A 16,218-nucleotide genomic window follows, 5' to 3' on the forward strand; every position below is an offset into this window, starting at 1 on the left:
ATATAAATTCTGTCCAGTTTTATTGTGTTACTTTCAGTAAAAGTGTGGTTATTTTATTGGCTTGTGTTTTTTTAAAATTTAGTATCATTAAAATTATTGAGTTAAATTAAAAAGTATTACAAAATTATTTTATATTATTTAATCAAATAATAAATAATCATTACAAAGCATTTTCGGTTTCAGTTTTGGTTTTCGGCCAAGTGCATCCAGAATTTTCGGTTTCGGTTTCAGCCCAGAGTTTTCATTTCGGTGCATCCCTAATAATAATAATAATTAAAACTGTGTTAAAATAATTGTTGGCGTTAATTAATTAATGCGTTAACGTGATAACGTGTTAACTTGCCCAGCCCTAATATATATATATATAAGAAAAAGCAAGCGCCAGCGGAGGCCTGCCGAGAAGAGTTGAGGTAGACAGCATGATAATTTGATGAGCCGAGAACAAACTGTGCCGGGTTCTGAGGAAAAAAATGACAATTTCCTGTTTTCCAAAAGTAGTGTAATCCACAAAGAACAAGCAGTAATGGTAGAAAAAAATAGATGACAGCTCCTGCTCTCCAGAAGCTGGAATAGCTGTGTCACAATCTATCGTCAGTGACTGTCAGTCCTGCATGCTGTTAGCTTACAGCTGGCATGTCTTACGGGAAACGTGCGTAGGGTTTTGGATGCTTCACCTGACAAGGGGCTTTCAAATCAAGGCAGAGTAGTAGGTACTTTATTATTCATTGGCCAATAAATTATTCAGGGTGGTGTCAACGTGCACATTGTCTGTGGTGTAATTACCGGTGTGCTGAAAAACAGCCACTTTCCATTTGCGCCGACGCATGGCGGCCCCCGTTTCTTGACGACATCTCTATCGTAGCAGAACGGGTCACTAGCCCACTTCAGTCGTAGTCCCCTCACTGGCTATTTTACAGTCGAATGCGCTGCGAGTAACTGTTAAATTGCGTGTGTGTGGGTGTGTTCAATCACTTGGTAATTTAATTTAATTGATTTGCTGTTACAGTGGCCTTGTGACAAATTGGGTTAGCTTCACTTTACCTGCACTCACTGTTTACTACAGCTTGCTAGCAGCATGCTACTCTTACTATTTATGCAGTATATAATGAACATTTTATGTCTACGTTGAATGTATGATATGCTAAATTCACTAAAATGCGCAAAAAACACTGCAAGAGGCTATTTTCCCACAATGCAATGCGTTTAACTTGACTTTGCATTTCCAGTCTGAACAGGAAGTGATATCAGCTGTCATTATCTCTTTCTTGATTCTTTTGACCAAACTACCAGAATGTAAGGCGTTTTGGTGCCAAAACAGCTAAATGCTAATCGTAAATTTTCTTTTTCTTTAGCTCCACCCAGGTTCACAAAAGTACCTGTCGACATGATCGGCGTCTCCGGAGGTGTCGTATCCTTCGTATGCCAAGCCACAGGTGACCCCAAGCCAAGAGTAACCTGGAATAAGAAAGGAAAGAGGGTGAACTCTCAACGCATCGAGGTGAGACTTGGCATGCTAGCACGTATTCAGTATGTGAGATGAATAATCAGCTGTTTCTGTGGTATTTCTCACAAAATGCCATCTGGAATTGTTTTTTGGTTCAATCTGAAGTGTTTACGTAGCATACATATCCTAGCTTCTGTGGGTGTTAGCCTGTGTCTTATATTCCTTTCTTGTTTGCTGTGTTCTTTTGTCATAACACAGCTGGCAGCTGTAGTGTTGATCAATGTTTAGTGTATCTTAATTAAAATTAGCTCTGCATTTAACCACGCTGTCACTATTCAACAAAGATGAAAAACTTCCCTCAAAAAAAGATCAACACAAAAACACGTTGGTGGATTCGATTCACTTGTCGGCGTGAACCCAAGAGTACACTCAAATTATCATCTTGGTTGCATTTAAAAGTCATTTCGTGAGGGGTTTGAATTAATTCATTTCCCCTGAAGGCTTTGCTTTGATATTGATCTGCACACACTTAGGACAGTGTGCCATCACTGGGCTGCTTCTCATTATTGTAGCCTTGAAAACTCACCCCCCAAAAAACGAAAGAGAGTTTTGCCACTGGCTTACAAAGAGCCTCGTTCCTCTTTGTCATTCCCTATTGATTCTAGTGACTGTTTCGCTACAATGACATCAAATGCGAAAGCACCGCAGAAGCCTAATTAACTCTCTTACATACTTTGAGCTCATAGCAACATCTAGACGTTGGAGGACATTTTGGCGCCTTAAAATAGGAGCACAACATCTGCTTCTCATTATCGTAGCCTTGAAAACTCACCCCCCAAAAAATGAAAGAGAGTTTTGCCACTGGCTTACAAAGAGCCTCGTTCCTCTTTGTCATTCCCTATTGATTCTAGTGACTGTTTCGCTACAATGACATCAAATGCGAAAGCACCGCAGAAGCCTAATTAACTCTCTTACATACTTTGAGCTCATAGCAACATCTAGACGTTGGAGGACATTTTGGCGCCTTAAAATAGGAGCACAACATGAGAAGGGTTAGGGTTAAGGGTCAAAAGTTGGGGATGCCAGTTGATCAATCCAAAACTTTGCAGCAGGGAAGTTACATGTCATTTACCAAGACCGTTCCCCCTTGAGCAACTAGGAATTAAGTGCCTTGGTCTCGAGACACTTGGGATTGGTAACTCTCAATTCTAGGATTGAATTGGCAACTGTGTTAAAGACATTTTACCATTTCAGTGTAATATACTGACTCTCTTTCCTCTTACACAGACAATAGAGTTTGATGAAGGTGCAGGGGCCGTCCTAAGGATCCAGCCTCTACGGGCACCTCGAGACGAGAACATCTATGAGTGTGTGGCGGAGAACAGCGAAGGCGAAATCAGTGTCCAAGCTAAGCTGTCAATCATTAGAGGTAAGACTAAAGTCAAATGGGTCAACAATTTTTTTGGCAAACTCTAACCCTTAAAGTCAGTGGTTTCCAATCCTGCCCCTAGAGGGCCACTGTCCTGTAAAGTTCATCTGCCTGGAAGTTTCTACACTGCAAAATCTGTCACTACAGTGGTACCCTTTTAACAGGTACACCCTTTTACCTTACTTACCCCCAAAAGGTGCATATTAGTACCTTAAAGGTACATATTTGTATCTAAATGGTACATACCTTTTATTAGGGTACCATTCCAGTATTCGCTTTTGTACCTTTTTTTTCTGAGGGTGTAGTGATCCTGAAGACCTTGAGTAGTTGGGTTAGGTGTGTTTAATTGGATCCCCTTGATTTAAGTGTGTATCCTCTTCCTGTTCTCGAGACCAACCTCCCAGAATGTTTTAGATACGTATCCATTCAAACCGATGAGTTGAATCAGATGTTTTAATTAGTGAGACATCTAAAACATTCTGGGAGGTGGGTCCCCAAAACTGGAGTTGAGAAACACTGCACTACAGGACCATTTCAGCAAACCCTTGAAGAAACTGACCAGCGTTCTCTGGTTAACTTGAATGTGACCCAATCTTACTGTCGCAGAAACTCTAAATCCATCCTAGCCAATCATAGAACCTCTGTCGTCCTCAGCATCGAGTTATCCGTTTGTTCCCCGTGCGCTGATGTCTAGCCATCTGCCTTGTCAATGCCGAGCGCTGGAGTAGGCAGCTTGCAGGCTTCTTCCTGGGCCCGAACCCAAGCTGAGGGTTTTTGTAGGCAGCCCAGTTTTACATGAAAATCCTGGCTTTGGCAAGACCCATGCGGCTCAGGAAGGAACACAGGAGGTAGCACTAGGGGGGAAAAACGGCTGCTCCCCCCTTCGCTCTCTCATCCCCATCTGCTGTGGGCCCGCATTTACATCGAACCTTATCAGAAGAGCAAGCCCCATACACACTCGTACAAAGGACGACACATGTGTCCGCTCGCTCCCAGAGGAGAGCGCCTCTGCTCCAGAACGTCTGCACGGACATCAATCAAAATCAATTAAACTGTCCACCATTGCAGCTGCAATTTGTGGTCTCCAGTGGGCTCTTCTTTCATTTTGTCCCTGGCCAGCTTCTGAAGCTGGTGACTTCATTAAGTACCCAGTCGCCTTGCCGTCTTCAGGGTGTGTCCGCCCACCTGCGGCAGAGAAAACACAGGAAGGCTTTGCTGTAAATCTGCCGGTGCTCTTTCCAGGGGCTTAGGTTTGTTTTTAGCTGCCTTCTGGCTGCCCACAAGAGCGGTGAGCAGAATGCTTAAGATGTGCCATCTGCTTTTCCACCGTGTCGCAGAGTCCTCTGAGAGTCCTTGGAGGAGTCTTGGAGAAAATCGAGGCAAAGACACCTGCAGCCGTCGCTGCTGCTTCTCCTTCATGTCACTACGGGTGGCGAACCCTCGCTTCCCCTCCTCCGCTTTCTTCTCTTGTAGCCTTGCTGTTTTTCTTTTCATTCTGACCCTGGCTTTCAGCCCTTCTTGGCAGTCTTGTCCACCAGCGACCCAGAGCTAGCACTTCATAGAATCCAACACCAACAGCAGCCCAGATTTCGCCATCTGCTCGCTTCCTGCGAGGTGTCAGACGCTCGCACGCTTCTTTACACATTCAGGTGTGTCTGGCCTTAGCTTGACCCTGGACACGCTGTGAGAGCGCTGGGTTCAGAGTGCTAGCCAACAAAAGATCAGAGCGGGAACGTTGGACTGCACAACCACGGGTTTGGCATCGTGAAAATCCCGAAATCCGAAGGTGTCAGACCACCTTCCCAAAACATTAGCTCTTTTCCAATACCTTCTGTTTTTTAGACGGCGTCATAGGTTAGCTCCAGATGTGAAGGCTTTTGTAAAAGTTGCCTAGTTTTAGCTGTAGCGCTGGCTATATTTTGTGGATAAGGCAATCCCAGAATGCATTGCGTCAGGCTCAGTGGGAAAAAAAAAGTCCATACAAGATAGCAAATGAATGGATTGATATAACTGAGAAAAATGCTAGGTTTAGAGTTACAAGTGCACTATTTTACCAAATATGTTTTTGTAGGTATTTTTAAGCTTATTAGAATGTTGTGCTGTTAGCTTGGCAACATGTTAGCCAAAAACTCTTGTAATCTGTTAGTTAGGTTTAAGGCCGTAAGTGCACTATTTTACCACACAATTGTGTGTGCTATGTATTTTGATGCTTATTAGAGTGTTGTGCTGTTAGCTTAGCTTAGTTAGCAGGAAACTCGTGTAATCTTTTGTGGAAGGATAAAATTGATGCAAAGCAGTTAGGCCTAGGGTTACAATGCACTATTTTAGCTAATATTTTATGTATTTTTGTGCTTAGCAGAGTACTGTGCTGTTAGCTTAGCAATCTGTTAGCGAAAAGCTCTTGCAATCTGTTGTGGATTGATAAAACTGATAAAAATGCTAGGTTTAGGGTTACAAGTGCACTATTTTTTATTTAATATGTTTGTTTACTCTGTATTTCTATGCTTATTAGAGTGTTGTGCTGTTAGCTTAGCAACATGTTGATGAAAAAACCTGTGTAATCTGTTGTGGATTGATAAAATTATTACAAATAGTTAGGTTTAAGGCTACAAGTGCACTATTTAAGCTAATAGTTGTGTGTTCTATGTATTTTGATGCTTATTAGAGTGTTGTGCTGTTAGCTTAGCTTAGTTAGCAGGAAACTCGTGTCATCTTTTTGTGGATAGATAAAATTGATGCAAAGCATTAAGTTTTAGGTTTACAAGTGCAGTATTTTTTGACATAATTGTGTGTGCTATGTATTTTGATGCTTATTAGAGTGTTGTGATGTTAGCTTAGCAACATGTTAGCAGTAAACTCTTGTCATCTTTTGTGGATAGATACAATTGATGCAAAGCAGTTAGGCCTAGGGTTAGAAGTGCATTATTTTACCTCATAATTATGTGTGCTATGTATTTTGATAATTATTAGAGTGTTGTGCTGTCAGCTTAGTAGCATGCTTATGGAAAACTCAATTGTAGTCAATTTGGGGTTGGGTCTTTTGTGTGAGGAGCTGCATTTGAGTTGCTGCCTATGAAGAATGTCCTAAATCAGTGCTTTATTAGAAGGTAGAAGCCTAAGTAGACAGTACCTCTTGGTCAGTTTGCCTTGTTTTCTTCACCTCTTCTGATCTCTAATCTCATCCTTCACTTCCAGAGTTCGCGCTGTGACCCTTCCTCCTTCAAACTCTGGGCGCAGGAACTCGTTAGCACTGCCGAGCGCCAGAGAGGATGATCTCACCGCAGCCCATGCCGTTTGATCAGACGCGTTTAATTGGCTGCTACCCTGCAGGACGAGCCGTGTTTGTTCTGCCGCTCCTCGTGCGGTTTTAATTGGACTGTTCTGACCCTGCCACCGAACCCCTTTTATTAGCCATTTTTTTAAATCACAGCTTTCGCGCTGCCATTTCCAAATTCGGCTCTGTATCGTTTGTCCCACTTAAGCGCAGTTTGAGGAATCTTAATGTCACTTTTCTCTCTCTGCGTCCGGTTTGAAGTGTCGCTGCCTCTGATCAGAGATGCTCAGCACTTTGTGGATCCACACAGCCGAGTTCAATTCATGACTCATCCATTCTGAAGAAATCTCACCGTCTCGCACATTTCTATAAAAAAAATTCTCTATACAGAAATCAGCTCAGTCTGTACCATCGTCTCTGATCCTCAGAGTAATCTTGCCGTCCATCTCTGTTCCTTTTACTACAGCCCTTTCTTCCTTTCTGCAAGTCTCTCCCCCTCACTTCGCCTTTTCCACTGACATTTAATTACATCATTTTTAATAATAATAATAATATAATTCATAATAAATGTAATGTATTAAATAATAAACTAATGTGTGTGTGGTGTGTGTAGACACAATTTAAAAATATTCTAAATATTTTTATTTATTTTTATTGAATTTATATAATAATGATAATAATAATAATGTAAAACTATAAATTAATTTAATAGTAAACAATTAAACTTTCCCTTTTCAACTGACATTTAATGATAATAATATAATTTATAATAAATTAAATTAATGTATTAATTGAATTTCAGTTTGAGTTAATATAATAATCATAATAATATAAACTAATAAATAATTTATTAATAGTAAGTAATATAATAATAATAGTTCATTAAAAAATATAAGTAATAAATATATAACAATAATAATAATAGTAGTAGTAGTAAAAAAATATATTTAATAAATTAATTTTATTATGCTACATTAAATTATTATAACAAATAAAGTAAATTTATTTGCATGATTTTAATTTATATAATTTTATGTTAATATAAATATAATTTTCAATTACATTTAAAGAAATAAAATTTATAATTACACTTTACAATAAGCAACCCTCTATGGACACCTTGGCAATAGAATTGCCATTGGCTAGTAATTTACTCACCAGACTAAAATTAAATATTTGATTATACTATATTATTTGATGATAGAACTTTAGTAATTAGAATAACCATGTACAAATGCATATTTGTCATTTTAACTCAACTTAGGACTGGTGGTGGTGCTTAAAATATTGTTTGTCATTTAGTGTTTCTATTAAAAAAAACTAAAAATAATACTTAAAAGATAGCAATACTACTACGAATTCTACTACTACTAACAATATAAAACGTGCTAACGATTAATGAGCTGCTGGAGTCATGAATATTAATCACTTTGTCTGCGTTCGCTCGAATTGATTTGCTGAAATCAAAACAGGGATGATATTAGGTGAGCACCAGCCAATGAGATTGCCGTTTGCGCGTTAGTTCCGCCCACTACTGGAGAAACCGTCAGTTCTAAAAAGCTGAAGAATTCCAAAGGAACTCCGTTATTTGACGGGAAAATAAAACAAAAAATATTGTTTGCTTGTTTTTTAAATTGAATCTTATTGTAAATCATAACAGTTTAATTCAATGCAACTTCCGATTGTCGTGTCAAAAGCAGCTTGAAATAGCATAAAGATGCTGAATCAATATACTTCAGATATTAAATTATAGTTTTTAAACTCGTAAGACTCTAACATAGTATTTGTGGTCCGGTTATGAGAGGTTTCTCTCCACATACCTGATAAACCGCAGCATTGGATGCCCGGCCCCGGGGGATTGTGGGTATTAGCCTCAGTGTGCTCTTAAAGCCCTGCCAAGAGTGATTTGGAGTAAAAGAGCACAGCTGATTAGCGTCCCCGCTGTTCTCCGGTGGAAACGCCGCGTCCAGCAGGGAAAAGTGCGTTATAAAACATTAATGCACCGGAGGCCACGACTTTCCTCAGTGTGTGTTTGCGATTGAGACGCGCGGCGTATAAACCAGAGCTGAGCCTGCTGTTTTAGCGTCCGGTGTGTCGCGTCTTTAAGGTCTAGCGAACCCCGGCCGTCTATTGATCCTCCTCTCCCTATAATCTCTCTGTCTATGGCTGATCCGCGTTCGCTCAATATGAGCCGGTAATTAACGCTGACCCGTGTTAGCAGAGCACACGGAGTCCAGTTACACACGTGGCTGAAGGCTAGCACTGTGGCGCTAGTGTGTTTTAGAGCTGATTTTTTACCAGTATTTGTGTAATATGCATATTGACATATATGTCATTTTTGTAATAACATGTTAACAGAAAACATGAATAATGTTTTGTAAAAGCATGTTATAATCAATCTCTAACTATTTATTGTTTAATAATTATATTATATTATATAATTATATAATTATATTATATTGTTTAGACTATATTTATTATTTTTAATTTATTAAATTAGTATTTCATTTTATTTTTTCAGTAACAGTTAAATTTAAATTTTTTATTTAATTATTTATTTAAAGTAAATTTTTTTTTTTTTAGTTATGCCATTTTTATGGCATTTTAGTCAGGGTAAAATGGACTAAATATTGACATTTTACATACAGTGGGTACGGAAAGTATTCAGACCCCCTTAAATTTTTCACTCTTTGGTAGGCTATATTTTTTTAATTAATTACACAATATATTTATTTTTTTAATTCATTAAAATAGTATTTTATTTTATTTATTCAGTAACAGTTAAATTTAACCTAAATTTATTTTATTTATTAATTTATTTACATTTTATTTTTTTATTTTTTAGTTATGCCATTTTTATGGCATTTTAGTCAGGGTAAAATTGACTAAATATTGACATTTTACATGCATATAAAATTAAAAATAAAATAAATTGAAGTTAAATTTAACTGTTACTGAATAAATAAAATAAAAAATATTTTTAATAAATAAAAATTATAAATATATTGTGTAATTAATTTAAAAATCATATATATAAATATATTTGAAATTTATTATATTATTTTAAGTTAATTTGACTTTCATAATTTTGCACATTTTTGTTGACACATCATATACCATATTGTTAGGATGAAGAGGACTAAAATACTGCATTAATGTACATTTGAATGTAAAAATGAATGAATATGACATTGAAATATTGACTTACTGTATATCAGTTTAGCATTTGTCATCTAAATTGTAATCTTTAAAAATTATTTCTCTAAAATAAGTTGCCATCAAAAAAGAAAATGATAAATGGACAAAATATTGACATTTTATATGTACAATTTTTATATATTTTTTTACATTTTTCATACTGTTGCACATTATTCCCAGCTAAACTGTAAAACTTCAGTTGTCTAAAAAATGTAGTCAAGGCAAAATGAGCTAAAATGTATGAATGTTCCATGAAGAAATATTGACTACATTTAAGGGAAATTTTCCCATTCCTATTGGATTTTATCCGAAATGATTTTTAATATAGTATTCTAATGGCTGTTTACATCCTCCACTGAATGACAGTGAGAAGCGCTTGGACTTGAGTCTTTTCTCTCTCAGTTGTGTTGTAATGAAGATCAGACGGATGACAGCGATTGGATTAGATGCGTGTTACTCGCGCGCAGCTGTATTTGCCCACTGCATTATGACTCTCCTCTCATAAACAAAAGCAATTCCCAGCTGCTCCCCGGTGTATAATGCGCTTGTTTAGCCGCGTTAAGATCTGGCAAAATGCATGGACTCTGTCGCCGGTGTGTTCTCGCAATCCATTATCGGTTTCCTGTGAAAGCGCGAGACTGTCGTTTAGTATCCGGCGTCTGTTTATAAAGCCGTCCTGCTTTGGGACTCGATCTTGCACCGTTCCCGTTAGCCGCCGCTAAAGATGACACACTGCGCACTTGTTTGGTGCTATTTTTAAAACTATAAAATAAAAAATGTAAATTCTAAATGTTTGATAATTTGTTTGTTTGTTTATTTAAGCTCAAGTTCCTCTAGAATTTGTTCGCTGTACATGTATTTGAGACTTTTTACTTTATTCATTTTTTTATTATTTTCAATTAAATATATTTAGAAATTGTATTTATTCATTCATTCATTTATTATTCATTCATTCACTAGTGATGTATGTATTTATTTATTCGTGATGAACATGAAGGAAATATATTTAGAATCTGCCTATAATTTTTTATTTGTAATAATTTAAAAATGTCAATAGTACTTTAAAATAAATGTACTATTTTAATATTGTATTTAATATTTATTTAAAATAAGTAAAATATATTTATTTAATATTGTAAATATTATTTGTTTGTTTGTGATAAACATGAAATAAGTTATTTTCATTTATTTAAAAATGTAAATATATATATTTGAAATGTATTTAATATTTAGTCATTTATTAATATGTATTTAACAAAGATATATTGTAAATATGCTTAATGTGTATGTTTAAAAATGTAGAAATTAAAAATACTTTATGTATTCAAGCATATTTATTTTTAAGAAAGATACATCCTTATTATTTTTTAAAGGTACATATTTTTACATATGCATGATAAACATGTAGGGGAAAATGTATTTATTTATAAACATCTAGGAAAAATATTTTAAAATTTGCATAAATATTTATTAATTTATTTATGTATTATAAACTTCTAGGAAAAATATTTACAATTTACATATGTCTGTCTATCTGTCTATCCATCTATTTATTTATTTTTAACTTCTAGGAAAAATATTTATAAGTTACATAAATATTTATTTATTTATTTATTTATTTATTTTAAACTTCTAGGAAAAATATTTATAAGTTACATAAATATTTATTTATTTATTTATTTATTTATTTTAAACTTCTAGGAAAAATATTTATAAGTTACATAAATATTTATTTATTTATTTTAAACTTCTAGGAAAAATATTTATAAGTTACATAAATATTTATTTATTTATTAATTTTTAACTTCTAGGAAAAATATTTATAAGTTACATAAATATTTATTTATTTATTTATTTTAAACTTCTAGGAAAAATTTATTTATTTATTTATGATGCACATTTAGAAAAACGTTTGAATTTCACATATGTGTGTTTATCATTTTTATTTTAGTATCTGGCATCTCTTTATATAGCCTCCCTGCTCTGGGCCTCGATCTCGCTCTGTTCTCGCAGACGAATCCTGTCTACCGCCGCCGCTAATGATGACAAGCTGCTCACTTCCTGTTTGTTGCGCAGAGATAATTGACAGTCGTAGAAAAGCTCGCGCGGCATCAAACTTCTGCATGCGGCTCTGAGATCACGGCAGAGTTTGATCCTCGGCGCTGCTGTCAATCAGACGTTTGCGCGGCTCTCGATTGTTTTCACCGCTGATGAGGTCGCTTAAGGAGCAGCTCGAGGAATCGCGTCGCTCCTCTGCTTCACCCGGGGCTTTCAGGATGGAGATTCGCTCCGACTCGGAAAGAGGAAGCTGGAGTTTATGCTGCTTTGATCCTGTGAAGTTGTAGAGCTGCAATCAGGCCTGATTGGCCACGGGGAGCGACGGGACGCAGAAGAGCATCAAACGCTCGTCTCTGGAGCAGAAAGTTTCACAGCTGAGTCCAGTAATGCCTCCTCGAGAACGGCTCTTCGTCCTGAGAGAGAGGATGGAGCGTCGCTGAGGTTGGTTTGCGTTCTTCAGGCCATTTTCAGAGACGGAAATAGTCATGTTCTTCTGCGTTTGTTGCTCTCAATTTCTACTTTCCAAGATCTAGTTGTTCTCCTGTTTTGTTTTGTTGTGTTGTGTTGTGTTGTGTTGTGTTGTGTTGTTGTTTTGTTGTGTTGTGTTGTGTTGTGTTTTTGTTTTGTTTTGTTTTGTTGTTTTGTTGTAATGTGTCTATTTAGCCATTTTTTATTCTATTTTATTTAAAATAAGAGTTTTTTTAAGTTGTACATTAAAGGAATGAACTTACATGAAATATATTAATTTATTTAATTTTAAGCACATGTTTTTATAAATATGTTAGAAGTGCATGTAGAAAAAAAACATTTAGAATTTACAAATAAATTTACTTATTTAAAAAAATTATTTTAGTTTAGTTTAGTTTAATTTAGTTTAGTTTAGTTTAGTAAGAGCACATTTATCCAGGAGATTTTTAGTTGTACGTTAAATTAATGTACTATTTTTTTATTAGAATTTACAAATAAATTTACTTATTTAAAAAAATTATTTTATTTTAGTTTAGTTTAATTTAGTTTAGTTTAGTTTAGTTTAGTAAGAGCACATTTATCCAGGAGATTTTTAGTTGTACGTTAAATTAATGTACTATTTTTTTATTACCATTTATTTATTTATTTACTTACTTACTTACTTGCTTTTGTAAGGTACCTTTTAAAAATATGCTTAATTGTGCATGTTGTGGAAAAAAAAACATTTAGAATTTTAAATATTTTTTAATTAAAGAGAAAATTATTTGTTTTTTAAATTAGCATAGGAAAAAGTCCTAACTATGAGCTTCATTTTTTTCATACTGATTTGTATGTTAACTGCTGTTTAAAATATTTACTTTTTATAATTTTTTATTAGTATTATTAATAATGATGATGATTATTTATTTGCTAACTGCTGAAGAAAAACATAAAACACCCGTTTAATTGTAGAATATTAATTATGATCAAAAAGCTAACAAATACTTGCATTTTTGTCTTTTATTATTATTATTATTATGCTTTTAGTCTTCATCAGCCAGCCCTAATCAGCATTCATACTAAGCATGTGGTCTTCAAACCTCAATATGTATGCTCTATTTTGTCATTCTGCTCCTCTATCTTAAAGACACGCTCCTGTAGCGCAGCATGTGAATGTTCTCCGGCCGATGTCTGACTCGATTACTGATCTTGCCGACCGAACACTGAGCAGCAGCAGCTGTTAATATTTAAAGAAGAGCGAGTCTGAAAGGGCATCTCTCTGCTCAGACCGCTGCCGTTCACCACGTAAAACCAGCATCTGCTGCCTCCAGCGCTCGCGTTTGCATCTTCACGCCTTGTTCCGAAGCCGTCGGACGGTCGGATGAGTCACAGAAAACTTCTTATTCCTCTCCGGTGTCTGTCAGGCTCTTTGTTCGGAGTTTCACTTCCTCGAGTCCCGGCGTCTCCCAAGCTGCGTTTGCAATTAAGTGCAATAATAAAAATGGCTCCATTGAGGCTTTTTTCCATTTGCCCTCCCCAGAAAAGCCTCCTGTCGAGCCATTTAGTCTGTGGATGCTGTAATTAGATGCTCGACTAAAAGCGCACAGAATACAAATGTTTGTGCAGAGCTTCTGCGATGCCACGCTGCATTGTTTCATCTCATATTTACAGTCATACAGCAAGTATTTCCCATCAGTTTTGCTGTGGTGCATTTTCCTTTATCTGATTTTTGAGGAGTTTGTTTGTTTGTTTGTTTATCGCCAATTCAGAACCTAAAAACAATAGCTTGCTTTTAAGTTCTAAATTACATTTATTTATTTATTTACTTATCTATTTATTTGAAAAGGTGAAAACATTTTTGTAAATGTTTAATTTAAATGTAGAAAAACATTTAGAATTCAAAAATAATTTTTACTTGTAATTTATTAAGTACATATTTTAATTTTTAAATATGCTCCATGTTTGTTTGTTTGTTGGTTTAGTGCAAATTCAGAACTTAAAAACAATAGCTTGTTTTTAAGTTCTAAATTACATTTATTTATTTATCTTTTTATTTATTTATTTTAATTTTAATTTTTGTAAATGATTAATTTGCATGTAGAAAAACATTTGAAATTCAAAAATATATATTTTTTGTAATTCAAGTAAATGTTTTAAATGTTTAAATATGCTCGATGTACGTTTGAAAAAACTGTTTTTAATTTATAGTTATTGTAAAAAAATATATTTTTGTAAATATGCCTAATGTACTTTGTAAAGTATTTTAAAATATTATTCTAAATGTATTTATTCTAACATACATATTTTTGTAAATGTGATTAATTTTTATTTTCTTTACTTATTGTATAAAAAGCTACTTTTTATAAATGTGCTTAATGTACATATAAAAATACCATTTAGAAATGTATATGAATAAATGAATGCATAGTATTTTTAAAGAATGGTGTATTATTCTAAAATTTACTTAATATGCATTTCAGAAATTATCATTTAATATTGTAATATTGTTTAAGTATATAGAGACTTACCATAAAAATATTGCCAAATGTACTTTAAATAAATTGTAAATTAATAAATTAATTAATTAATTACTTTTTACTATGTATTTAAAGTATATTAGCAAAAATGTCCTTGGTAACAGTGTATTTATTTAGTCATTCCTAATTGAAGTACAGACTTTGCTTTTTAATTTTAATTTAATTTTATTATTTTATTTATTTGTGTGTGTGTGTGTGTTTGAGGGTTAGATGGTTGTGTTTTTAGCAGAAGGTGTTTCCCTTCCCTCTGATCGCCATCACGCAGCAGACAGTGGCATTATCTGTGTATCACCTTCCAGCGTCTCATTTATCAGGGCCTTATTTTGAAGAAAACCACCATAGTACATTCAGGGTTTGCTCTTCACTTAATTTACGCGAAGATGTCCTGTTACGCGTTACTAATGGCTTCATTGACATTGTGCTGGGCGTTTGCAGCGGCCTAATGGTCTCCCGGAGCAGATAAATAAACACAGGAAGGCTGTTTCCCTCGTCTTTCATTGAGGATCCAGTCTCCGATCAGCTCCTCAGGTACTGATAAATCAGCATGACAGAAGCAGCTGGACGACCGAGCCGTGCGACGCTAGCTTCATCAAAGCCCTGTACCTCGCTGCTTACTGTTCTGTTCTGCATTATATAACGTCATTGTGTTTTAAAAGTAAACTATTAAGTAACACCTATAACACTGAAAAAAAATGATACTAAATTTTTTTAAGGTAAGTGGTTGTAAACAATTTATTTTAGCTACATTTAAATAAAAAAATAATTAATACATGTTTATTTAAATGTAGCTAAAATACATTGATTGCAACCATTTTTTTTTCAGTGTAGTTCATTAAACATAATATTTGGCCTTCTTTTTAGTATGATACATCATATTTGGGCGTATAATTAGTATGTTACATGCTATTTAGTATTTTCTATGACATATGGGCTTATGTTTGGTGTTTTATGTGATGATATTTGGGGTTTTATTTAGTATTTTATATGATTTTTGGGTTTCTTTTGTATGAAACATGATGTTTGCACTTATTTTTAGTATTATACATGATAATTGGGTTTATAATTACTATTTAGACTTATTTAATGTTATGCATGATATTTAAGCTTATTTAGTGTTTTATGTGCAATTTTGGCTTATATATTGTATTTTATATGGGCTTTTTTTAGTATTTAGCATTTTGTATTTTTGGAGGGTTTCTTTTTTATTAAACATTTGCTCTTATTCTTAAACTTATATGTGATAATTGGGCTTATATTTAGTATTTTATATTATATTAAGACTTTAGTATTATGTATTATATTTGGGTTTATTGTTGTATCATATATAATTTTTGGGCTTATATTTAGTATTATGCATGATATTTGCGCTTATTTTTAGTATTATACGTGATAATTAGGCTTATATTTAGTATGTTATATTGTATATTATATATTGCTTTGGGTTTACTTTTAATTAGGGCTGTCAATCGATTAAAATATTTAATCGCGATTAATTGCGTGACTGTCATGAGTTAACTCGTGATTAATCGCAACTTAATCGCACCTTTTTATCTGTTCTAAATGTACCTTAAATTAATACTTTTCATGTTTTTAATACTCTAATCAACATGGGCATGGACAAATAAGGATGCTTTATGCAATATATGTTTATTATTAGTGAAACCATAGTCAACATAGAGCATGAAGACTAGACATGTTTCAAAGGTCATAGATGTTTTTCAAAGAACTTGTTCATGGCTATTAGACACATGAAAAAAGAACATAGAAATACCAGGTTCCCATTACTTCTCTTTCTTTGCACTGAGCAATTTACTTACACAAGCCTGTTTAC

The 16,218-nt window shown here is 34.4% G+C and overlaps 1 protein-coding gene across 1 annotated transcript in view; it reads left to right on the plus strand.

Annotated features, from left to right (window-relative positions):
• The window catches only part of LOC107717167 (receptor-type tyrosine-protein phosphatase S-like), a 256,786-nt gene that overhangs the window by 123,646 nt on the left and 116,922 nt on the right, over nt 1–16,218 (plus strand). The window contains exons 4-5 of the mRNA XM_016523840.1: nt 1,353–1,498; nt 2,732–2,873. Of these exons, the coding sequence (XP_016379326.1) occupies nt 1,353–1,498; nt 2,732–2,873 (288 nt within the window). The remainder of the gene's footprint in view (nt 1–1,352; nt 1,499–2,731; nt 2,874–16,218) is intronic.

The sequence above is a fragment of the Sinocyclocheilus rhinocerous genome, unplaced genomic scaffold (assembly GCF_001515625.1).
Source record: "Sinocyclocheilus rhinocerous isolate Xijiao unplaced genomic scaffold, SAMN03320098_v1.1 scaffold1351, whole genome shotgun sequence".
In the NCBI taxonomy this organism is placed as follows: domain Eukaryota; kingdom Metazoa; phylum Chordata; class Actinopteri; order Cypriniformes; family Cyprinidae; genus Sinocyclocheilus; species Sinocyclocheilus rhinocerous.